At 47.5% G+C, this 26504-nt stretch overlaps 1 protein-coding gene across 3 annotated transcripts in view; it reads right to left on the minus strand.

Annotated features, from left to right (window-relative positions):
- The window catches only part of Ap2a2 (adaptor related protein complex 2 subunit alpha 2), a 72427-nt gene that overhangs the window by 30813 nt on the left and 15110 nt on the right, over positions 1-26504 (minus strand). For all 3 annotated transcript variants that reach the window (XM_048361672.1, XM_048361671.1, XM_048361673.1), the window contains exons 2-7: positions 22448-22516; positions 14030-14172; positions 10204-10397; positions 8496-8625; positions 5144-5245; positions 3481-3589 (exon numbers count right to left, since the gene is read on the minus strand). In XM_048361672.1, coding sequence (XP_048217629.1) covers positions 3481-3589; positions 5144-5245; positions 8496-8625; positions 10204-10397; positions 14030-14172; positions 22448-22516 — 747 coding nt within the window. The remainder of the gene's footprint in view (positions 1-3480; positions 3590-5143; positions 5246-8495; positions 8626-10203; positions 10398-14029; positions 14173-22447; positions 22517-26504) is intronic.

The following is a 26504-nucleotide window of genomic DNA, read 5'->3' on the forward strand; positions in this document are numbered from 1 at the left end:
ATGAGGGAAAGGGCAGGGCTACTGCCACCCAGTCATTCTGAAAACACTGGGGCAGAACCAAAAGCTCCAGACAGCGATGCTGAGGCCAACAATGACCAAGAGGCCAAGGGCAGAAAGGGGCCAAATCTGTGTCTCCAGCCTCAGTGAAGGGCCAGCCTGTCCACCAGGAAGAACTGTTGGAGCCAGGCTAGGTAAAAGGCAGCCCTTGAAATGGAGTACGGTTCCGTGGGAGCAGTGTTCACTCAGTGTAAACAAGGTATTCAGCACAAAGGTGCAATGTCTATGTGCATCTGATCATATAAAATAATATTTATCAAAATGAACTCCGGGAAATGGAAACAAGAGGCTTTTGCTTGATTACTGTTTTTGTTTTATTTTCGTCTTGTTTGTGAAGGCACAGAAATGGAGGGGCAAAGGGTGAACAAGGCACTATGTTGAAAATGAACTATACAACTTGTGGTTGGGATGGAAGAGGAAAACAGAGAACAAAGAACAAGGAAGAGGGTGACACTGTCCCAAAAGAAATGCGCTCATTACCTGACTTACGTAACTGTAACCCCTTTGTGTACATCACTTTTACAATAACAATTTTAAAATTTTTCAAAGGTGTTCAGCAAAGAAAGTTACCTGCCACCAGCAAAAAAAAAAAAAAAAGTCTCCCACATAGAAATAAATTAGGCAGGGCTGGGGATATAGCCTAGTGGCAAGAGTGCCTGCCTCGGATACACGAGGCCCTAGGTTCGATTCCCCAGCACCACATATACAGAAAACGGCCAGAAGCGGCGCTGTGGCTCAAGTGGCAGAGTGCTAGCCTTGAGCGGGAAGAAGCCAGGGACAGTGCTCAGGCCCTGAGTCCAAGCCCCAGGACTGGCCAAAAAAAAAAAAAAAAAGAAATAAATTAGGCATAAGGGCTCACTTAGGAGACAAACACAGAAGGAGATGCAAAGTAGGTCAGCCTGAGCAAAAGCAAGAGAAGATCCTATCTTGTATAAGAACAAGTCAGGAAGTAGAACTGTGGCTCAAAGTGGTAGAGCGTTGTTGGCCTTGGGCAAAAGAACTCAGGGACAGCGCCCAGACCTTCAAGCCTCACCACAGAGGGGAGACATCAAGTCGGGCAATAATGCATGCCTCTAATTCCAACTACACAGGAGCAGAGGTAGGAATGTGGTCCAAGGCCAGCCTGGGCAAAAGCATGAGACCCTAACTAAATAACTAAAAGCAAAAAAGGCTAGAGGAGAGACTCAAGGGAGTTGAAGCAAAATAATTTTTATGAGATAATTAAGAATAAAATTTGAACTTAAGGTCTTGAGTTTGCTAGGCAAGTACTCTACCATTTAAGCCTATGCCTCTGCTTTTTTACACACTTTCTCTTTCTGCCTGCCTGCCTGCCCTTCCTTCCCTCCCGCCCTCCCTCCCTCCTTTTCTTCCTTCTGTTGGTAATGGGGCTTGAACTCAGGGCCTCACATTTTCAGCTGGCTTTTTTGCTCAAGGCTGGCACTCCACACCTGACATTTTGGTAGTTAATTGGAGATAAAAATCTCAGGGACTTTTCTGCCTGGGCTAATTCAAACCATGATCCTCAGATCTCAGCCTTCTGAGTAGCCAGGATTACAGGCACAAGCCACGAGGCCCAGCCTTGCTCTCATTTTTGTTTTTGACTGATATAACCTGAACCTCAATCCTCCTCCTATTTACACTTCCTATATAGCTGGAATGACAGGCACACACCACCATGCTCAGATTTTTTTATCCGATGAAATGGGAGGGCAGAGAATATGGCCTAGTGGCAAGAGTACTTGCCTTGAGATGGGATCTCATGAAGTTTTTTGTCCAGGCTGGCCCTTGACCTCAGTTTCTCTAATGTCCACCTCCCAAGTAGCTAAAATTTCAGAGGTGAGCCGCTGTGCTCAGCTGACAAAAAATTTTAATTCACATTCTTCAACAGATTCTATATCTAGATACTTCCCTTAGAAGTCAAATGTATCTTAGAATAAAACAGGAACATAAAGATATCAAACTTAAAAAGGCTGTCTTCAGGGGCTGGGAATGTAGCTCAGCCATAGAGTGCTTGCCTAGCATGCATGAAGCCCTGGGTTTGATTGCTCAGCACCACATAAACAGAAAAGGCTAGAAGTGGCGCTGTGACTCAAGTGGCAGAGCGCTAGCCTTGAGCAAAGAGAAGCCAGGGACAGTGCTCAGGCACTGAGTTCAAGCCCCAGGATTGGCCAAAAAAAAAAAAAAAAAGGCTGTCTTCAGAGTTCCACCTTTATGATTTCATGAACTTTAGTTTCTTCCTTACTTCAAATACAGCCACATTAGTGCTTCACCATATGCATTTTGGGGAGGCACAAGTCTGTCCTTTGCATCCTGAGCTGAATTACTTGTGTTGTAGTAAGTTTCTCATGTAATCATTAAAATACTGCATCACACTAAATATATTTTTCTCAAGCTCTCATCCGACAGGAGTGACTCACACTTGTCATCCCAGCTACTCACAAGATCCCTTCTCAACCAATAAAAAGATAGCTGCAGGGGTGGGTGCCATCACCCCAGCTACACAAGAGGCTGTGGTCCAGGCCAGCCAGGTGAAAAGCCAGACTCTACTCTAAAAACAGAAACAAAAACGAGCTGGGGTTGTGGCTCAAGTGGCAGAGCACCTGCCTAACAAACTCAAGGCCCCGAGTTCAAACCCTAGTACCAAAAGAATGTTTTTTAAATATACAGATCTATACTGCATAAAAGTACAGAAAAGCCAGACATTAGTGGCTCATGCCTATAATCCTAGTCAGGAAGCTGAGATCTGAAGACCACAGTTTAAGGAAAGTCCATGAGACTCTTACCTCCGATTAACTGCCCAAAAAAAGCCAAAAGTGGAGCTCTGACTCAAAGTGGTAGAATAAAAGCTTGAGCAAAAAACGCTCAGTGACAGTGACCAGGCCCTGAGCTCAAGCCCCAAGACCAGCACCAAAAATATTAGTAACAACAATAATAAGACAGAGAAAGAGGGCTGGGAATATGGCCTAGTGGCAAGAGCGCTTGCCTTGTATACATGAAGCCCTGGGTTCTATTCCTCAGCACCACATATATAGAAAAGGCCAGAAGTGGTGCTGTGGTTCAAGGGGCAGAGTGCTAGCCTTGAGCCAAAGGAAGCCAGGGACAGTGCTCAAGCCCTGAGTTCAAGCCCCAGGACTGGCAAAAAATAAAATAAAAATAAAGACAGAAAAAGAAACCCACAACTTAGAAGATTTGTGTTTTTTATAAAAGCTCCATGACAACAAGATGCAGGGCAGCATCAACCCATGGACAAGACTCATCATCAACTTTGCATACTAACAAACTAGAGACTTAGAGCTAAGCTCTCCCATGTGAGAGTTGGGTGCGGGACCTCCTGGAAGGGCCTGGGGACATCTCTAGTAAGAGGGTTTTCAGGAGCCAGCACCTGGGGGGATGGGGAACACCCTGAGTGGCGGGGAACATTACCTGGGGGCGGGTAGCACTGCAACAACCTCAGAAGTTTAACTGACAGCCAGGGAGCAGGGACAAAGTAGTAAGTATAATCCTGAAGATCTGTTGACGCAGATGTCACAATCTGTAAGACAATCCACAGCGATGAGACACATTTCCCTGCTAGAGCCTTTGAAAAGCCACGCTGGTTCCTTGGGGCATGCCTTCCTGGAACACCAGCTTGTTGCTAGAGTCAGCTGTATGTGCACTGTTTCCTGTCTCCCAGAGAGAGACACCATGGCCACTCTGGTGCCACCTGTCAGGGGACAGTGCTTAGGGCATTACCACAAATGCTGCCTCTTCAGCACACTGCAGATGCTCCCAGACCACAGCAAACACTCGCAGACCTTTCCTTTGTGGGCTAGGAAATTAGTAAGACACCAAAGAGACCCCTCAAGCCTTCAGAAGGGGAATACCCAGGAAGCCAGTATTGACGAAAGCCCCCAGGATGAGACCCAACTGTGAGCTCCCAGGGCCAGGCAGCGTCCTGGCTCCACCCCTGTCCAGTATCTTCCTTAGCACATCAGATCCTGAGCCAATATTCTGACAAGTAGCTCATTCTACAAGCACACAGCGCACTTCCTGCTCCAGGGGCTCAGAGTGCTTCCTCCATCCCTACAAAGTGCAAGTGTGCAGCATTTTTTGGCATCCATAAGCCCAGTCCTAGGCTGCATGACATAGCCTGATCTCAGGTATGGACACACCTCCTGCAGGCAGCAGACCTCAACACTGTCTGCCAAAGTAAGGACTTACCAGGACAAATATAGTAAGCCAAATAGCATACAGCCAAATGAAGCAGAAAAACAAGTACACATTTCCATGTGACACAGAGACAGAGAAAAGATGAGCTGGCTGGAAACCATATTACGCAGCTGAAGCCATGGCTCATTTGTCCTTGTTATGAGGGAGGGAGGGAAGGAGGGAGGGAGGGAGGGAGGGAGGGAGGGAGGGAGGGAAGGAGGGGAGGAAGGAGGGAGGCTGGAAGGGAAGATAACAGAGAAGACCAATAAAATGAAAAACTAATTCTTTGGGCTAGGAATGTGACTTAGTGGTAGAGTGCTTGCCTAGCATGCATGAAGCCCTCAGTTTCTTCAGTACTACATAACAGAAAAAGCTGGAAGAACTGTGGCTCAAGTGCTCAAGTGGTAGAGTGCTAGCCTTGAGCAAAAACAGTTCAGGGACAGTGCCCAGGCCCTGAATTCAAGCCCTAGGACTGGCAAAAAAAAAAAAAAGTGCCATCTGTGGCCAGCCTCTAGATGAACCCTCAGAATAGCAGGCTTCATACGGAGAATGCAGAGAGCACTAACCACAGACGAAGATCTGCAAATCTGACTGCATCAGTTTATAATCTCTAGAGAGACAGAACTCAGTGAAGACAGTGAAATAGTGAAGCTCAGTGGGGCACACCTGCAATCTCAGCTCTCAGGTGGCTCACGCTCCTTTGACCTGCCCACAGAATGGAAGAGAATGTTATCCAACAAAAGTTTAAAGACAGGTAAGGACTGACCATGACAGTTTCCACTCCTGAGTTTACCAAATGGTCAAACAGCCTGCATTCTAGAAAGCAAACTAATAGATTAATTCAATAAAATAACCAAGACAAAACCCCGCCCTGCCATCCCTCCCTGCCCACACTCACTCTGCTCAACCTGGAGACAGCCAGGGAGACGGAGGTCTTGAACTCCTCAGGATTCTTCTGGGCCAGCGTGGTGATAAGGCTCGTGGCTGCAGTCACCACACCCTTAAAAACACACAGTAAGAGGCCGTGAGAGTCCAGCAGGGGTGCCTCGAGCACCACACATTAACACCGTACTTACTTTGACTAGAGAGTGTAACGCTGAGGGGCAAACAGAATTCACGGCTCCTCAAGCCCCCAAGCCTGCCCCAACAGTGACCTCAGACTTTTCAAAACACAGGCTGCTGTGCCGGGCACGGGTGGGCTCACGCCCGTAATCCTAGCTATTCAGGGGGCTGCTTTCTGGAAACTGGGAAGCCCAGATCCCACGGGTGAGCAAGCACACGGCTATAGCAGATAAAGCTCAGGGCCTGTCCCTGGCCAGCCTCTGCGACACCTGCTCTAGCCACCTCTGACTTGTCATTCTATCTACTATGGAGGTCCTTATGTCACAGCTCTGCCTTGTCTCACCCCCAACCCAGAAGCACTGAAGCCTGAATGTTTACCCAGGCCTGGTTGGGACAGCTTCCTTACAGAATACCCACAAAGGGCTGGGGATATGGCCTCGTGGCAAGAGTGCCTGCCTCGTATACATGAGGCCCTGGGTTCGATTCCCCAGCACCACATATACAGAAAACGGCCAGAAGGGGCGCTGTGGCTCAAGTGGCAGAGTGCTAGCTTTGAGCAAAAAGAAGCCAGGGACAGTGCTCAGGCCCTGAGTCCAAGCCCCAGGACTGGCCAAAAAAAAAAAAAACAGAATACCCACAAAGCACTGGGTTCAAGTGAGAGCAGCTCACGCTCCAGGAAGCACAGCGATCTCCCAGGAGTAACTGCTATCTCTTGAGAGATTTCGGTTAAGTAAAGAACTTCACTTCATCAATTCTCTAGCGGAGCATGTAGGCACACACCTGTAACTGCAGTACTCAGGAAATGAAAGCAAGACGACTACAAATGCAAGAACAGCCTCAGCTACATGGGGAAGATGCTGTCTCAAATAAATAAATAAATAAATAGATAAATAAATAAATAAATAAATAAGGTATTCCAGGTACTAGTGCTCACGTCAATAATCCTAGCTACTCAGGAGGCTGAGATTTGAGGAAAGTCTGTGAGACTCATCTCCAATTAACCACCAATAGCCAGAATGGAACTGTGGCTCACGTAGTAAAGCATGGGCCTTGAGCAAAAAAGCTCAGGGACCGCGCCCAAGCCCTGAGTTCAAGAACTAGGACCGGCGAAGATAATAAAACAAGCTTTCTCAGAAACATAAAAATTAAAATATTTAGGACTGTAAAGACATGCATGAACAGTCAGCTCAAGATCCATCCACTGGCACTGCCCTTCTGTCTCCCCGCTTCCCCTTCCCACTGAGATCCTGGTGGAGAGCAGGCCTGCTGGGAGGCCTGTAGTTTCCTAGTGAAATGTGAAGGCGACATTCAGCAAATGGACCTAACCGTGCTTTCCTGAGCATCTCTCGGTGGACAAATGCTTGCTGACAGATCTCATGTGTCCAACAGAGAACTTTGAGAACCCTGAGGCTTGTAAGCATGGCTGCAGCTGTACAGGAAGCTACTTGCCCTGGCTCCAAGCACCCTGACATCGAGCTTCTCCCCATTAGGGTTGGCTTTCCTCTCCTCCAGAGCCTGGCAGGAAGTGAGTTAGTTGAACACTGCCCTCCCTCCTGGCAGCCTTTCCCCAGAGGGCAGGTCAGCCCTCCTCCCCTCCAGATCAGCTGCTCCACCATATGGCCCTCAGGCCCACCTCAGCACACAACACAGAGCCCGGGCCTAGTCCACCCTCCCCACCAGGGCAGCAACAGCACTTGCCTGATACCTCCCCAGCTGTCTCTCTCACCCTGTACAAGGTGGCCCTGGGCCCCTACACTGCTGTGGGGGCTCATTCACTTCCCAGGTCCCAGAACCTGAGACCAGGGAAAGCTGGGTAGCAGGTCTGTAGAGGCAGGGCGACATGGGGAGAGTAGGAAAGAAGATTAGAGGCTCTTCCTGGCCTGCTTGTGTCATCTCCTACCTTCCTTACATCAGGCTGAGTTTCCACCTACTGAAACAAAGTATGCTAGCCACGGTAGCTGCAATTAAGTCACACATATGAAAACCCAAAAGCAAAACTATTTGCCAGGCACCAGTGGTTCCCCCGTATAATCCTAGCTACCAGCCTGGCTGGACAGACAAATCGGACAAACTCATCTCCAAATAATCAGCAAAAAGGCCGAATTGGAGGTGAAGTAGTAGAGTGCCAGTTGTGAGTGGAAAAAACCTAATAAGAGTAGAAGGCCCTGAGTTCCAGCCCCAGTTCTTTCTCTCTGTCTCTCTCTGTCTCTCCATGTAGCTGTGACCCCAGAATCACAGTGTCCATTGAGAGGATTGCTGGGCATCTAAGGTCAGGCCCTGCCACTCGGAAAAACACCCAGCATGCTGTGGCCATGCAACTGTGGGACTGATGACAGGTGCCAGAGCTGCACACAGCGCAGCCCTCCACAGGAAGTGCCGTGGGCAGTGCACAGCCCACGGTCCTCGCAGCTCTGCCTCACCTGCACATTTCCCTGAGACCTGAGCCTCAGATCCCTGCAGGACCCACGGAGGCCCTCTGAAGACCTGGTTCAGGTCTGGTCCAACCTGGTTTCTCAGCAGCCATTTTACCTTTCTGAGGCTAGACTCTCTCAGCAACAAGTCCACCTGGCGACGGCCTCCAGCAGTCTCCTCCCCAGGAGCACCAGCCTGCAGGTGTGACTCTTACCCACCTAGCGCTCGGCTCCCATCTGAGGGACTCTGCCTGGTAGAGCTCCATCTCCCACCCCAGCATGCACAGGGGAGCAAGCTCAGGAGGCCGCCACCACAGCAGGTGCACCCCATGTGCTTCCCTCTGAATTCACACGAAATCATCTTTACTTTGAACATTCTCTTGGGGGGAAAGGCAATAGCCAACTGGCACTCTCACCACCAGACCAACTGATGTATCTGCTCAAGATAAGCCATAGGTGCACTGTCCACCACCCATTCCCGCCCAGCCCGGACAGCCCCACCCTGTGACATGCTCCAACCACAGTCACCAAGTCACAGACTGCCACTCCTTGTCTATAAAGCAGGATGACAGTGAACCCTAATGCCAGGGCCTTGGCAAGGATGACAGAACTCCATTACCCCACCCCAGGCAGCTGGCAGAGAAATTGAGATTGTCTGCACAGACTGTGTCCCTGGGGAAAGACTGTGCACAGCCTCACTGGGGAGGCAGGCATGCCTGCACGGTCACCACTGCCGCCCTCGGAGTCTCGCTGGACCACTTCAGTGACAGCACTCACCAAGTGCTGGTCGTTGAGGAGGTGCACCACTCGCGAAGTCCAGTCCCCCATGGGAACAAGGTCGGGCGATGTTCTGTAGAGGCGCAGCAGGCACAGGGCCGCGCTCTGCTTCACGCTGTCCATGGTGTCGCTAGAAGACAGAGGTGAGCAGTCACTGTGGTGCACACTCTGAGCCCCGCACGGTATAATGGCCAGGGAGAGCACACCAGGATGGCCACGAAGGCTGGACATCAACATGCCACCTGCACGGGTCTCACTAAAGGGCACACAGTTCAGTGGCTCAGCAGGCCTGCAGGCAAAAGCCACCACATCTCACCTCAAATAGCATCAACTTTCGGACCTTTCCTGGCCATGCAGGCTCTGTGTGTCAGACCCACAGCATTTTTGGCTGTAGGTCAGACACACTCACCCATTCTCTCAACAGTCATGTGCCAAGGGCCTCCACTACTCCAACAACACCCTTCCCACTTCCGGAATGCCATCAGGCTACGGTACTCCCCACACCTCATCCTGGCCCAGCTGAGGAAGCAGGCACAGGAAGGGGGTGGGGGCAGGCTCACAGCATGGACAGCATCTGACCCGTTCCTGATGTCCCAGAGGGGGTAGGGGCTTTAACTTGCATCCACAAGCTGAGACAAACAAATGAGAATAGGTTTTTTGTTCTGTTTTGCTTTGTTTTGCAACGATGAAGAACTAAACTCAGGATTTTGTATATGCTAAGCAAGTCTTCTACCACTAAGCTGCACTTTCTCTCCAGCTCTGACCATGTGTCTGAGAGCTGCATCCACCTTCCATCAGTGGCCTCAGCCTGCCCAGTTCAATGAGAGCCACCCTGTGCCCCTCTGAATCCTACTGGAGGCACAGCTAAGCATATCTAAGGGTCAGGCGTCCAACTCAACAAAATGTCCTAGCCAGGCAGGTGTTGCTCCTGCCTCTGCCAAGCCAGGAGGCCCAGAACCTAGGGTGATTTCAAACACTTCCATAGCCAGCTACTCAGTCCCACTCAGTTACTCTCCAAATTAATGAGGGGACAGGTAACTGGGAATCCTCAGGATCTGGGGCTTAGCCTTCTCTCCAAAAGGAAAGGGCGGGACACAGAGCCCAGCCATGCTGCAAAGCCAACCGTGCTTCTTCCTTTGGTATAAGTCCTTCTGTGTCCGGTTATGGCTGATGAGAGTCAGGGTTTTCTTCTGTTCCTTAATACTTACTGGCCAGTCAGACACCATAGCTCACATCTGTAATCTCAGCTATTTGGGAGGTAGAAATTGAGAAGATCATGAATTAAGGCCAATCCAGGCAAAAAATGAGCACGATCCCATCTGAATAGAAAAGTTGGGCATGGTGATGTGTGCCTGTAATTCCAGCTATGCAGTAACTCTGAAAGCAGAAGGATCTCGGTCTGAGGTCAGCCTCAGACAAAAATCTGAGATGTTACTGAAAAATAACTAGAGCAAAAAGGGTTAGAAATATGGCTCAAGTGGTAGTAGAAGGCCTGCCTAGCAAGCACAAGGCCTTGAGTTTGCTTCATGAGTCACAGAAAGGAAAATCCTAACTGGGAGTGTGAACCCTAAACTTCCCCTTCACTCAGACTCTACTGCACATCCTGTTGCATAAAAGAAAACAGGCAACCATGATGGGGCCTGAGTCGGCCATTACACAACCGATATGTTGGCCCACAGCACACTGTCTGCAGTACCCAGATACATACCCTGCTACGAGGGTCTTAGGGATCTCTCCAGCAAATGCCTCGGCCATCTCCCGGCTGCCCACGTTGGCGATGCAATGCAGGGCCAAGCCCATGAAGGTAGGGTTGCGGCTGGCCAGGTCATTTTTTATGGCGTTGTTGATTAATCGGATCAATTCACTGTTAGAATTCACCAACACGGAGATGAATAGGTAGCCCTGTGTTTCAAGAGGGCAGGAGACAAAAAGCTCATGACAACTGCACTAGTACGTAACACATCAAGCGAGCTTTTGCAAACCTCTGTCACTAACCCCACAGTACATGATGAGACCTCCATCACCACCCCCACAGAACAGGTGAGACCTCCACCACCATCCCCACAGAGTGCAGTGAGACCTCCACCACCATCCCCACAGAATGCAGTGAGACCTCCACCACCATCCCCACGGAACAGGTGAGACCTCCACCACCATCCCCACAGAATGCAGTGAGACCTCCACCACCATCCCCACGGAACAGGTGAGACCTCCACCACCATCCCCACGGAACAGGTGAGACCTGTCCCAAGAGCTCATTCTTCACTCTGGGGAGCACAGTAGCTCTAGACAGACATAGTTGCTACAACCCCGCCCTGCCTCAGCATTCCTTCTAGGGTACACATAGTCTTCAGAGGATGTGGGTCAGGCATCTGATTGTTTGGAGGGCACACTATCTTCAAATCAGGGAGAAAGGGACCATGAGCCAAAGGGCCAACCCTGGCATTACTCATTAATAAACTCACTTCAGAAACTCGACTTGACTGCTATCCACTCCTCTCTCAACCTGTGTCCTCAGCCACACCTCTACCTAACCAGACCGCAGTCCTGTGTCATCGTCCTGTTACCCCTTCTTCATATACAACCACAAAGGCCATACCTTCCCTTCACAGGACACAGCAATCTTCTCAAGATATCTCTGACCACAGACTTCCCAATTAAATCATGGCCTGTTTTCCATGGTGTCCAATATAAAGGTCCCTAGGGAGCCCCCTCCCCTCCATTCAGCATCAGCTGCCTCCCACTGTGTACACAGCCCCTCCCCCCGCCCCACTCCTCCACTCACTGCCCCTTAGCCTCAGCTCCACACACCTGTACTCTCCTTCAAAGAGCTGATATGGGGTCCTGGCCTTGGCCACACTGTGTGTGTGGGGGGGGGGGGGGGAACGGGAACGCTGGCTGGGGCTGTCCTGGAGCTTAAATCAATACAGAACTCTGGCCTCAGCCACACCGTGTGTGCGTGTCTGTGTGTGTGTCCATCTGTCTGTCTTATAGCTTAAATCAATACAGAACACTGACCTCATCAATACAGAACCCTGGCCTCAGCCAGTGTGTGTGTGTGTGTCTGTCTGTCTGTCTGTGTCTGTGTATATCTGTGTGTGTGTGTGTCTGTCTGTCTGTCTGTGTCTGTGTATATCTCTGTGTGTGTGTGTCTGTCTGTCTGTCTGTCCTGGAGCTTAAACTCGGGGCCTGGGCACTGTCCTTAGGGTTTTTTGCTCAGAGCTAGTGCTCCAAAACTTGAGCCCAGGCTCCACTCAGCTTTTTGATCCTTAATTGAAGATAAGAATCTCATGGCCTTTCCTACCTAGGCTGGCTTTGAACCGGGATTCACAGATCTCAGCCTCCTGAGTAGCTAGGATTATAGGCATGAGCCATCAGAGCCTGGCCAAAACTGGATTTTTTGTTTCTCTTGTGCCAGTTCTAGGGCTTGAACTCAGAGACTGGGTGCTATCCCTGAGCTTTTTTTGCTCAAGACTAGCACTCTACCACTTGAGCCACAGCTCTACTTATAGCTTTTTTTGGTGATTCACTGGAGGTAAGGGTCTGTCTCACAGACTTTCCTGCCTGGGCTGGCTTCAAACCATGAACCTCAGATCTCAGCCTCCTGAGTACAGGTGTGAACCACCAGCATCTAGCCACGATATTGCTACAGTTGGGCAATAGCAAGCCTACATCCACTTTTAGTCATTGTTCTCAAGGGTCTTCCAGTATATTGCTTGGCACAGGATACTAAATTCTTTCATTTTTCATTTTTTCCTTCCTTTCTTATCTTTCCTTTCCTTCCTTCCTTTAGTGAAGAACTAGGAAATGAGCTCAGGACTTCTCACTTGCTAAACAAGTACTTTGCCACTTACTATATGAACCATAACTTATGGGGGCATGTTTGAATCATGGTCACGCTTGCATTTTTTTTTTTTTTTTTTTTTTTTACTTTTTTGCCAGTCCTGGGGCTTGGACTCAGGACCCGAGCACTGTCCCTGGCTTCTTTATGCTCAAGGCTAGCACTCTACCTCTTGAGCCACAGAGCCACTTCCAGCTTTTTCCGTTTATGTGGTGCTGAGGAAGCACTCTACCACTAAGCCGCATTCCCAGCCCACATGTTGTTTTTGAAATGCAGTCTCATTAACTCTGTCAAGGATGGGCTAGAACTCACAACCCTACTGCCTATGTCTTCCATGAAGCTGGGATTACAGGCATGTGCCACATCTTCTGGCTCACTCCTAAGTTCTTATTAAGGAAAGATCTCGGTGTCCTCAGGGCACTGGTTCTAGGACCCTCATGACTACCAAACGCCACAGATGCTCGTGTGCCTGTATACCATGGTGCAGTGTTTATGGGGAGGATCGCCTCCTCTGCAGCTCCAACTCCTGATTCTGTTGATGCGGAGCCTCCTTCAGACACAGAGCCACACAAAGGACCACAGGGCAAACTTACTTGCCACACAGCATTCATTAACAAGACTGTGGATGGGGCTGGGGATATGGCCTAGTGGCAAGAGAGCTAGCTTGCCTCGTATACATGAGGCCCTGGGTTCGATTCCCCAGCACCACATATACAGAAAACGGCCAGAAGGGGCGCTGTGGCTCAAGTGGCAGAGTGCTAGCCTTGAGCAAAAGGAAGCCAGGGACAGTGCTCAGGCCCTGAGTCCAGGCCCCAGGACTGGCCAAAAAAAAAAAGACTGTGGAAATGGAGAGGTTGAAGATGACCTATGTGGGCAACAACAGGCACAAAGGAAGGATCAAAGTATATACCCATCTGTTTGGATGTGTAAAAAGAAAAGGAGGTGAGGGAAGAGGTACATGCCTGTACTCTAGCTACTCAGAATGGCAGACCAAGGGGATTTAGAGTTCTAGGCCAATCTGTGGAAAGTTAATAAAACTATCTCAAAAACAAAAACAGGAGGGAGGGGCTAGGAATGTGGCCTAGTGGTAGACTGCTTGCCTTAGCATGCATGAAGCCCTGAGTTCGATTCCTCAGCACCACATATATAGAAAAAGCCAGAAGTGGTGCTGTGGCTCAAGTGGCAGAACAATAGCCTTGAGCAAAGAACCCAGGGACAGTGCTCAGGCGCTGAGTACCAAACCCCAGGACTGGCAAAAAAATAAATAAATAAATGAACAAGAGGGAATGGGAGAAAATGAGGGAACAGACAACACTGTGTGAAAAGAAATGCACTTATTACCTGACATATGTAAATGTAACTCCACTGTAATCACCTCTAAAACAACAATAAAGTAAATTAAAATTTAAAAAAAAAAAGAAAAGCTAGGGATATGGCTCAAGAGGTAGTGTGCTTACCTAGCATGCACAAGGCCCTGAGTTAAATACCCAATACAGGGTGGGGAGCAACAGTAGAAGAAAGGGTACCCATCAGAACCCCACGCAGAGAAAGACCCTCCTTACAGCTGACCTAAGACAGATAAGACAGATAGACGCTGTCCCTGCCAACAGGGCTGGTGCCCAGCATAGGACAGGAGGGAGGAGAGTCTGAAAGCAGTGCCCTGGGCACACAGCCCTCCCTGGACCATACTCACAATCTGCTTTTCCGTGTATCTGTTTGAACTCAGCAGGTTCACAGCCTCCATGTGTCCAAAGTCAATGTCATGGCCAAGGAGAAAGATGAAGAGCAACTTGCACACGTACTTTTTTTTACTATAGCCATCCAAAGCTTTGTCACCTATACAGAAAGTGAAGAAAGGTTTATTCCAGGTGAGCAGGGTAGGAAAGGCAGACAAATGAACAGTAATGCAACAGCAAGTGGGCCTCCCAGAGAGGTGTGGAGCCTGTGCCACACATGGCTACAGACTTCGAGTAGAACAAGGACAGCACTTCTAATCTACATGGTACGTACCAGAATCCAGAAATGTGGCTTCACTCTTCCCTTTCTAGTAGGTCCAAGACTAGTACTCAAACTCAGTACCTGATACTTTCACTCCCTGACAGCACTCTACCAGCAAAATGACTCTTCCAACCCAGGGTTGGTTATCTTCTTTTTTGAGGCTCCACTCTTGACAGTGGACTCTGACATCAAGAACTCTGCTCCCAGTTCAACCCCGCAGCAAACACCAGTGGAGTCTGCAGAGCTTCCCTGACATGCTGTGGTTCTAAGATCACAGTAGGCAAAGAAGCTAGAAGCCTCACCCTGACCCATCAAGTTAATCTTTTAGATAAGCTTAGTAATTTCAGCAGGCATACATACTCTAAATTATCTTCTACCTCAGAACACTTCTATGACAAATCACCGTGTCATAAAAACCACACACAAAAAAACACCTTAGAAATTCTATCTTTACTGTAATTGCAACATGACTGAACATCTCCCTCAGGATTACCACAAAGAAGTTCAAAACAGTAATCAGCAGAATACAAAACTCCACGAGTAACAAAGAGCCACACAGTACTGCCTGACAAGTGCTCACAGGAGCACTCCTGAGCTGATCTCCAGCCCTGTGGTGACATGGGAGACCAGCCATCCCACCCACCCCACTACCTGCCTCTATGGAGGACCTGTCAACTTCTCAGGAGGGTCTATACAAAGAAAAACCCAAGCCAGGTGGCAGTGGCTCACACCTATAATCCTAGCCACTCAAGAGGCTGAGATCTGATGATCACAGTTGGAAGCTAGCCTGGGCAGGCAAGTCTGTGAGACTCTGATCTCCAATTAAATCACAGAAAAAGTCACAAGTAGCAATGTGGCTCAAATTGTAGGTTTAGCCTTGAGCAAAGGGAGCCTAGGGACAGCGTCTAGGCCCAGAGCTCAAGCCTCAGGACCAGCAAAATAAGAGAAGGGGGAGGGAGGGAGGGAAGAAGGAAACACCTCACAACAGTGGATCACAGGTCAGCTGACTGGAAGCTACCTTTTGGAAATCCTGGGAAAGGTTTCCTCCTTTTCGGCAATAAATTAACATGCAATTTAAAAGGCCAAACAAGGGACTGGGAATGGGGCTTAGTGGTAGAGTGCTTGCCTAGCACACATGAAGTCCTGGGTTCAATTCCTCGGGACCACATAAACAGAAAAAGCCAGAAGTAGCACTGTGGCTCGAGGCGCAGAGTGCTAGCCTAGAGCAAAAGGAAGCCAGGGACAGTGCTCAGGCCCTGAGTTCAAGCCCCAGGACTGGCAAAAAAAAAAAAAAAAAAAGACCAAACAATACAGGACCTCATCTGTCTTCACTTACCACCCATAAAACCTGTCCTCCTTATCCCTGGCCCCACTACTTCCTGCCAGTGCCCTGGGAGGGCAGAAGCAGCAGCAGGGCAAGCACAGAAATGGATCCCCTGACCTCTAGCAATGCATCTTCCAACTGGTCCAGTTCACCTGCCTATGGCAACCATGGCACAGCACAGCTCACGTCGTGTTCCTGCAGAAACTTGCCTACTCCAGGGAAGCGGAAGCGAAAGAGCAAAGAGCAATGGGCAGAGAGGTGAGAGCTGGGCTAATGTGAACAGCCAGAACCCAGGCCCTGAGGTCAAGCCCCAGGGGGAAAAAAAAAAAAAATTACCATATGATCCAGCAATTCTATTTCAGTATATTAGCCCCCCAAAAAAATTGAAATTAGAATTTCAGATACTTGAATATCCATGTTCACCTGAGTGTCCACCTGTGGAAGAATGGTTAAGTACAATGTGGTATGTATGTATACAAAAAAGAACCTGGATGTGGTGGTACACACCTCTAGTTTCAGCACTTTGAGAGACTAATGAGTTCTAAGCCAACCTGAGCTACATGGTGAGAACCTATCTCCAAACAATAAAAAACAAAATTATAGAATGAGATACCACAGAGGTAGAGTAGGGCATGACCAGCCCAATGTTTAGTGGGGACAGAGTTTTAATTTGTCGAGATGAAAAAAGGTCTAGACTCTATATTCTTCACCTCATATATGGGGTATGCACAAGCACATCTGTGGGAAGGTGGGAGGAGGGCACAGAATGAGTGGAAAGCGGGTAACAAAATACAGCAGAGGAAGGGGCAGTATGGCCCAAGTGGTATAGAGCGCTAGCCTTGAGCTGAAGAACTCAGGGCCGGAGTTCAAGTTCCACGACCAATCAAAAAAAAAACAGCATAGGGGCCCATCAGATACATGGGACATTGATGAAAGTGAACTAAGCAATTCAAGGGCGGTGATGGAAGGGAGGGAATGAGAGAGAACGAGGGAACAAATGATACTAAACAAAAGGAAAGAAATGTACTTATCACCCAATCTGGAAGAAATAGTTTTATTGTTAAAGTTTGTAAACTTTATAGAGTAGAATGATTTTCATCATTGTGTAGGTTAAAATGTGTACTGTGAAATATATGTAGTTACTTAAACTCAATTTAAAAAAAAGAAAAAAGATCTAGAGACAGAACAGTGACAGACTGATTGCACAATGAGAACATATAATGCCTATTTAACACTAAAGAAATGTACTCAAAAATAGACCACTAATAGAAATATATGATAGCCCATTGTCTTTAAAGAGAATGATAAAATCAAGGTTAGAGTATCTCTAAAGGAGAAAAAATAATGTAGTACTTTCTAATTTTCTTTTCTGTATCAGTACTGGGGCTTCAAATCAGCTTCTTGGCTATGGCTCTGCGCTACCACTTGAGCCCCATCTCTACTTCCAGTTTTTTGCTAGTTAACTGAAGGTTAAAGAGTCTCATGGCTTTGTCTGCCCCGCAGTTTCATCTATTTGAGCTTAGAATTGTGATCCTCATATCTCAGCTTCCTATGTAACTAGGATTATAGCTATGATGCTCTGCACTTGGCAGTTCTTTTTTTGGGGGCGCGGGGGGAGGTTCAGTCCTAGGGCTTGAACTCTGGGCCTGGGCGCTATCCCTGAGCTCTTCAGCTCTTCAGCTCAAGGCTAGTTCTCTACCACTTGAGCCACAGCACCACTTCGTTTTCTGGTGGTTAAAACTGGAGATAAGAGTCTCACAGACTTTCCTGCCTAGGTTGGCTTTGAACTGCGATCCTCAGATCTCAGCCTCCTGAATAGCTAGGATTACAGGGTCAGCCACTGGTGCCTGGCTTAGTATTTCCTATTTTAAAAGACAAAATATAAGCTGGGCATCAGTGGTTCACACCTGTAATCCTAGCTATTCAGGAGACTGAGATCTGAGGATCACCTTCAAGGCCAGCCCAGGCAGGAAAGTCCATGAGACTCTTACCTCCAATTAACCACAAAAAGCAGGAAGTGCAGCTGTGGTTCAAGTGGTAGAGCAGTACTAGCCTTGAGTACAAAATCTCATGGATAGTGACCAGACCCAGAATTCATGCCCCTGGACTGGCAAATCTGTGTGTGTATGTGTATGTCTGTGTTTGTGCATACACATGTGTTGGGGACAGCTGTGCCTTTACGAGGGACAGCTGGCTTTAGCCCGTCCTCTTCCGCCTTCAACAGGAAGAGAAGCCCCCCACCCCTGGACACGAGCACATGTCTGATGGCCGGGGACCCCAGAACCCAGTCCTTAGGGGCCTGTGGTCTCCGCCCATAAAGGAAGTCCCCTGACATCACTTGAGGGACAGCCCTTGTGGCCAACCAGTGGCCCCTCTCCTGTGCCCGCCTTTGGGGGTATATCTATTGGCTCCTCATTTGAATAAATCAGAACACCCCAGAGGCTTTCTCCGGGACTCCCACACACCCGTGTCTTTCCTTGGGCTGACGGGCATGGGGTCTCGCAACCACACGCGAACTGAGGCTACATTGGGACCCCGCTTCCGCGATTAATCCCAACTGGCCAGGGGACATGAGAAAGCGAGGATGGACCCCACACGGAAGAGACAGACAAGCCCAGGACACCCTCCCACGTGGATGGGGGGGTAGAGCGAAGCCCGGCACACATGTGCACGTGCATGTACACATACGTGTACGTTCATGCCAGCACCAGGGCTTGAACTCAGACCTCAACTCTTATTTGCCTTCTTCACTCTACCACTTGAGCTACATCTCCAGTTCTATCTTCTTGCTACTTACCCAGACATGAGAGTCTCTCAAAGCTGGGTACTGGTGGTTCACATCTGTAAATGTAGCTACTCAGGAGGCTGAGATCTGAAGACCACAAATCATATCTAGGCCAGCCCAGGCAGGAAAGTCCATGAGACTCTTCTAATTTGTCAACCACAAAAAGCCAAAAGTGGAACTGTGGCTCAAATGTTAAGAGCACTAGTCTTGAGTGAAAAAGCTCAAGGCCCTGAGTTTAAGCCCCACCTGGAAAAAAAAAGGTCTCTCAGATTTGTCTGGACAGGATGACCTCAAACCTTGATGCTTGGATCTCAATCTCCTGAATAACTAGAATAAAATGCATGAGCCACCAGCATTTGGCTAGAAAAGTAACAATAATAATCATACTAACTAAAATGTATTAGGCACTCACCTGTATCAAGTAATAAAGATGTACATTCTTATGCAACTCTCATGTAACTCTCTAGAGTAACAGACACAGCTCCTGTTTGAGGAGGGCCTAAAGCTACCAGAAGCATGATAGCTGGTAGGTGGCTTTGTGTGAGCTGCCTCCTTAGCTCTGGCAACACACACACACACACACACACACACACACACACACTCTCACACACACCTGCTCCTGTTGTCACTGTCAAATCAGTATTTCCACTTCAGACCTCCTGCCTTTCCCAAGTTCAGCTTCCTCACTTCCTATGTGACCCTGGCATAACTCTCCAGTCATTATTTGACACTGTAACGCCACCACAGGGTCTGCCTCCCCAGAACCCAAATGAGTATTCTGCAGAGAGATGCAGAGGAATAAGCACTTTGACTAGGCAAATCAGAGCAGGGCGCAGAGTTGGGACTTGGTGCTACTGGTACAATAGGAGATGCAGGACCTCCCAAACACAGGCTTTCCAGAGCATCCCAGGGCCCAGTTTTAAAGTATCAAAACTCACTACTGTCCCTAGAGTTCAACAGGTACTATGTCAACTAGTAACTCAAATTCCACTAGTTTTTGCAGCAGGTGATCATACAAGATATTCATTCTCACAGGACACTAATGAAAGTGAATTACTACACAACTTGTGGGTAGTAGAGATGGGAGGGAGGGCCTGGGAGAGAGTGGAGGAAGGGAAGACACTATATGAAAGGAAATGTACTTATTACCTGATTCATGTAATTAATTGCAATCCCGCTGTACATCACCTTTATAATAACAGTAAAATAAATAAAACTTACAAGTAAGTTTTTAAAAAAATATATTCACTCTCAAGCCCCCCCAAAAAGCACCCATCTTGGGAGGTTCTAGGAGTCCACAGGGCTGACTGCTGCTGACCCCACACCCGCTCAGGTCTGGCTCCAATAACAGGACCCTCTTGTACTCATGGTTTCTGGGCAATTGCAGGTAGTCTCTTGGCTAAAGTGTACTCAGGAACTTGAGCCAGACACCAAAACTGCAAAAATAAGCCAAAAACCTAAAGGCATAAAGGATTAATTGGGGGGCTGGGGATATGGCCTAGTGGTAGAGTGCTGGCCTTGCATGCATGAAGCCATGGGTTCAATTCCTCGGCACCACATAAACAGGAAAAGGCAGAAGTAGCTCTGTGGCTCAAGAGGTAGAGTGCTAGCCTTGAGCAGAAAGAAGCTCAGGGACAGTGCTCAGGCCCTGAGTCCAAGGCCCAGGACTAGCAAGAAGAAAAAAAACAAAAGAATTAATTGGGCTTTCCCAAATGTCCTGAAGACTGGAAACTAAAGCCATGCTATACAATGCTTCAAAGTGCGCATGCTCAGCAAAGGCACGCACCTTGCTGACAGGCGGCCACCTGGAGAAGGTATAACTAGCTGGCAGAGCTGGAAACACCTGACCTTCCTGGAAGTGCTGCAATTCCTTCCTAACACTTCAAGAAACTAGTGGCCTCAGGCAGGGCATTCCAAGTATTTAATGTCCACCCACCTCTACAAGCTGTTGAGCAGTGAGGTTCCAATCCAAGGGAAGACCAAGACCTATACCAGGGCATACACAGGGACATGTATGTGTGTATATGTCTGTATACATAAACTATAAACATATTGTTAATATATGGTACACACAAGGGAGGTTTACAATAGTTTAACTCCTTTGAAGAACCAACTCACAGTTTAACAAAATAAGGCTGAAATATGAGGTTATTGGGAGTAGGGGAGGTGCAGAGGAAGGGGCAGATGAGAGAGAAAGAGTAGGTAAAAGGGGCTGGGAATATGGCCTAGTGGCAAGAGTGCTTGCCTCGTATACATGAAGCCCTAGGTTCGATTCCCCAGCACCATGTATATAGAGAATGGCTAGAAGGGGTGCTGTGGCTCAAGTGGCAGAGTGCTGCTAGCCTTGAGCAAAAAGAAGCCAGGGACAGTGCTCAGGCCATGAGTCCAAGGCCCAGGACTGGCAAAAAAAAAAAAAAAAAAAAAAAAGAGTAGGTAGAAGTAGTTATAATGTTCAATGTACATACATTGTGAAAATGGAACTGGGTAACTTGAGAGGATGGGTAGGGTTGGGACAGATGGGGGAGAAGGATGGAAGAGGTAACATTGTTCAAGATGCACTGTACTCATAAATTGATATTCTGAATTAAAATCTCTCTGTACAACTACTTTAAAATAATAATAGGGCTGGGAACATGGCTTAGTGGTAGAGTGCTTGCCTGGCATGCACAAAGCCCTGGATTCAATTCAATACCACATAAACAGAAAAGGCCAGATGTGGTGCTGTGGCTCAAGAGGTCGAGTGCTAGCCTTGAGCAAAAAGAAGCCAGGGACAGTGCTCAGGCCTTGAGTGCCAAGCCCCAGGGCTGGCCAAAAAAAAGAACAGGCACAAAATATATATAATATATCCATGCACATATATGTATACTATATACATTATGTATTTTATACAGGTCTGCCTGAAGAAATGCCCCCTTCTTGGCTCTCTCCCCATGTACCCTACAAGTCCCAGCCTAGTACCTGTAACCCAGGCAACTGGCATGTATGGGGGCAATGGGAGGTCCTCTAGACTCTGAGGCCATCTCTGCTTTTGCAGTGCCCACACACCTCCCCCATACAATCTCTCTCCTCCCACTATAATCTCTCTTGCTCCATCCAACTCCATCTTCTGCGGCTAGAGGTTTACTCTCTCCCGCTCTCAATAAACCCTCTTCCCTTGAACTGCATGGGAGTTTCCTTTCAGCAACCCTTACATACATGATATATAATTTTATATACTTATGTAATATATATTATATATAAATAATATATACATATATAATATATGTGGTTATTGGAAGGTGAAAGGAAAGCCATGAAAGAAAATAAAAAGAAAAAAACTTTTTGTGTATGCAAGCCCTGTGGCTTGAACTCAGGGCCTGGGTACTGTCCCTGAATTTTTGTGCTCAAGGCTACTGCAGGCGTTTTATGGTTAATTGGAGATAAGAGTCTCACATACTTTCCTGCCCAGGCTGGCTTCAAACCACCATCCTCAGAACTCAGCTCCCTAAGTAGCTAGGATTATAGGCATGAGCCACATGCACGCATCTCCAAAGGAGGGGGGGGGGGGGAATTAAGTTTAAAAAAAAAAAACAGCTGGGCACTGGTGTCTCATGCCTGTAATCCTAGCTACTCAGGATGCTGAGATCTGAGGATCCCAGTTCAAAGCCACCCTAGCCAGGAAAGTCCGTAAGACTCTTATCTCCAATAAACCACTCAGAAAACCCGAAGTGGTGCTGTGGCTCAAGTAGTAGAATGCTAGCCTTGAGCTGAAGAGCTCAGGGACAGCGCCCAGGCCCAGAGTTCAAGACCCAAGACCGACAAAAAAAAAACAGGACCTATGCCAAGAGACACACAACCCAAACAATTGACACAAGCTATTCCCACAACCTGGGAATGCCAATGGATTGATTCTTCACAGGGTTCAATTATTGACAGCCATGATAGTAACTCTATTGAGAATTCAACTTAGGGGCGTGGGAGGTACTTCCTGTAAAATTTACAACAGGACCCACTGTGGAACTTACCTTTAAATTTTGACCTAATATTTGCCAGTTCTTTATTTATCCTCTTTATTTCTGCTTCTTTACTTTTGCCTGAAAGAGAGAGAGAAAACAAATGCATTATTTAACGACTCTAAAAAAGCATCTGTCCATGGTAGGACTCACACTGAGAACTTACCACGAGAATCCTAGCTAAGGAGAGGAGTGAAGTCCTATAGTGTCTGGCTCAGCCTCTTCTTTTTTTTTTTTGGCCAGTCCTGGGCCTTGGACTCAGGGCCTGAGCACTGTCCCTGGCTTCTTCCCGCTCAAGGCTAGCACTCTGCCACTTGAGCCACAGTGCCACTTCTGGCCGTTTTCTGTATATGTGGTGCTGGGGAATCGAACCCAGGGCCTCATGTATATGAAGCAGGCACTCTTGCCACTAGGCCATATCCCCAGCCCCCAGCCTCTTTTTTTTTTAATGCAGGAAGAGAGACCAAGGAAAGAAGGAAAGATTTAGCAAGCAGCCTCTGGCCTAGAGCCACTCAGTAGCCCAGTGCCTTCAGGGGAAGCAGTGTGCCTCACATGGGTTGTTACACCACCATTTTGTAGTTGTACTTTTGTACCACTACTTTGAAACTGGAAAACACTCCAAATACTGCTGCTAAAGGTTTTCTATAATAAAATATCAGCCCGTAACAGTATACACCTGACACTGACTTTCACTGACACAGATAATAAAAGTACAATAACTACCATGTATTTCCAACTGTCTTCTTTATGAAACCCAACATAAAAAATTCTGGCAGGTCCACTTATATAACATGCAATGAAGTTCCAGAACTCTCTACCGTGCAAAGAACAGAAAAAAAGAATCACTAGTTACAGAACCACCACTTTCACTATGTGGAACATCGATTTCTGCTAAACTTCCCATCCTTCCACAATGCCTGCAGGTGCATCTGGTGTTAGCACTCAGACCAAACCCCCTGTTGTTTAACTTCACCTGGATTAGCATTGCAGCTGGACCTAAAGCCCGCAAGTAAGTTTAGGACTGTGTGCACAGACAAGTCTGTGTAACATGTGTCCATCATGTTTTGAAAGCTCCAGTGAAGTGGACATTGAGACACTCTCTCAAGCAAGTTACACTTCTAGGGGGTGCATCTGCAGCTCTCCCAGCATCAGAATGTGGCAGAAGTAGCCCTGTCAGGTCCCCCGTGCTGCAGAGCCCCAAACATGGGCCCTGACTGTATCCTCAGCTTTACAGGGCCTAAATGCAGCACTGCTACCTCCAGCTTATCTGTCCACTCAGCAGCACAGCCTCTCAGGACACTCCCTACTCAGGGAGTACTTATCTCCTGCTGCACACTTGCTCATGAAACAGGACTCAGAATTTTCTGGATTAGGGAGCAAGCACTACAGGGCCAGCTGCACCTCAGCAAGCTTCAAGGACACTGGTGGGTAAGACCGCACATTGTACCTTGCTGGAGGTCCCACAGTTGGTGTGCAAGCCTTTGTTTTGGACACATGGGAACCTGTTCAGTTTCTAACAGTTCAGGAAAATTAATCTGACATCCAAACAATCAATAAGATGGGCTGGAAGATGGCTCAGAATAGAGCACTTGCCATGCAAGGCCTGGGCTCCATTCTTAATACAATAATAATAATAGCAACAACAACAACAGGAGCTGGGAATGTGGCTTAGTGGTAGAGTGCTTGCCTAGCATGCATGAAGTCCTGGGTTCAAGTCTTCAGTACCACATAAACAGAAAAGGCTAGAAATGGCGCTGTGGCTCAAGTGGTAGAGCACAAAAAGCTCAGGGACAGTGCCCAGGCCTGAGTTCAAGCTCCAGAACTGGCAAAAATAATAACAACAACAACAATAGATAAGAAAATATCAAGGTTTGATTCCACACAAAGAGACGGTAATTACGTAAGGAGCAGTCAAGACTACATACTGGTAAGCTCAGATACTCAGGAGGCAGAGATAGGAGAATCTTGGTCAGAGACCCTATAACGAAAGGTTTCAGACAACCTAGCGCAATTCCATGCAACAGCTCCATCCTAGGTGTATGGAGACACTCTGCAGGAGGTGAAGCACCATGTGATGACAATGTGTCACTCTCCACAAGGGCAACAACAAGCCCAGGATTCTGTGCACAACAGTTCTCCCTCACTAAAAACACATTTCTAGACAGAGGGCTCTCTGCCTTGCAGGCAAAAAAATAAAAATAAAAACACCTTACCATGTTGTTTTGTTTGTTTTGTTTTTTAATCAAGAATTAGCTGGGCTAGGAATGTGGCTTAGTGGTAGATTGCTTGCCTGGCATGCATGAAGCCTGGGTTCAATTCCTCAATATTACATAAGCAGAAAAAGCTGGAAGTGGCGCTGTGGCTCAAGTGGTAAAGTACTAGCCTTGGGCAAAAGAAGCTCAGGAACAGTGCCCAGGTTGAGTTCAAGACCCAGGACTAGCAAAAAAAAAAAAAAAAAAATGTATATATAGCTTTAGGCATCCTAATGTTAGAAATAAATGTTTAAAAGGGTAATGCACCAGCCAGAATAACTGGCCTGCCAGTCTGATTTTGGCCCTAGCTATCCTGCGATGTCTACATTTGAAATACAGCAGATAATTCCTACACTGGACTTAGGAGTGGTATGACTAACTAGTGACCCATTGCTGAGGCTAGAGCACGCTGTGATTTGCCTCAGTAAATCAAAAGAATACACTGTGGGACAGGCTTGGACTGAGCTTCTGGGATCAAGCTAATTCCTTAGCAACATGCTGGTTAATCATTTCTTCTGCAAGTTGAACTTATCACCTACAGTATTGGTATGCTAGAACAGCTCAAATTCCAACAAATAATACAGGAATCAACAACCGGTTATTATAAAATACCAAACGAAGACAGTAGAGTGGTGCTGTATTTAGAAGAGTGAGGCAGGAAGACTGTGAGTTTATGGCCAGACTAGGCTACATAGGGAGTTCATTATTAAGTACTACATACACCCTCAGGCTCTCATTGTGGTTTCCATTTGGGTTTTCTTGTTGGAGCTTCTCGTTCTTTTTTTTTTTTAATCAGCCATGAGGCTTGAACTGGGGGCCTAGACACTGTCCCTGGATTTTTCAGCTCAAGGCTAGTGCTCTAGCACTTTGAGCCAGAGATCCACTTCCAGTTTTCTGTTGGTTAATTGCAGATAAGCGTCTCATAAACTTTCCTGCCAGGGCTTCAAACCACAGGATCGTCAGATCTCAGCCTCCTGATTACCTAGGATTCTAGGCATGAGCCACCAGTACCCATCTCTTGGTGGCTCTTAATCTCAATATTTGGAAGAGCTATATTCAAACCCTCTCTTTTTTTTTTTTTTTTTGCAGTTCTAGAGATTGAACCCAAGGCCTTATGGGCATGCCAGAAACGTGCTTAATCTTGAATTACACTCACAGCCCTAGGGAAAAAAAATTGAGTCAGGGTCTCAATGTGGCCCAGACTTGCCTCAACCTCTTAAACCTCCTGCCTCAACCTCCTCAGTACACTAGACTACAGATTTGTGCCACTTCAACTGCCTAACTTTTAATTTTTTTGGGGGGGTGGGGGAGGCTAGTCCTGGAGCTTGAACTCTGGGCCTAGACTTCTTTTGCTCAAGGCTAGTTCTCTACTACTTGAGCCACAGCATGATTTTTCTGAGTAGTTTATGGGATGCAGGAGTACCAGAGACTTTCCACTCTGGGCTGGCTTTGAACCAAGATCCTCAGATCTCAACTTCCTGAGTAGCTAGGATTTCAGGAATGAGCCACCACAGCCCCACTCTGCCTAACATTTTTATGTTTTCTGTTTTGGTTTTTGCTTTTGGTGGCCCTAGGGTTTGAACTCAGGGCCTTGGTCTTGCTAGGCAAGTGCTCCACTACTTAAGGCATACCTCTAGCTTGTTTTTTGAGGCAGATTCTCACTATGTATCCCAGATTAGCATTGAACTCACAGACTTCCTCTCTCTCAAGTACTAAATTTACAGATTACAGTTGTGTGCCACCAAGCCTGCCTGACCTGGCTAACATTTTATTATTGGGCTATTTGCCTTATCATTGAGTTTTTTAAATATTCTAGG

Source organism: Perognathus longimembris, chromosome 13, assembly GCF_023159225.1.
Source record: "Perognathus longimembris pacificus isolate PPM17 chromosome 13, ASM2315922v1, whole genome shotgun sequence".
Lineage (NCBI taxonomy): Eukaryota > Metazoa > Chordata > Mammalia > Rodentia > Heteromyidae > Perognathus > Perognathus longimembris.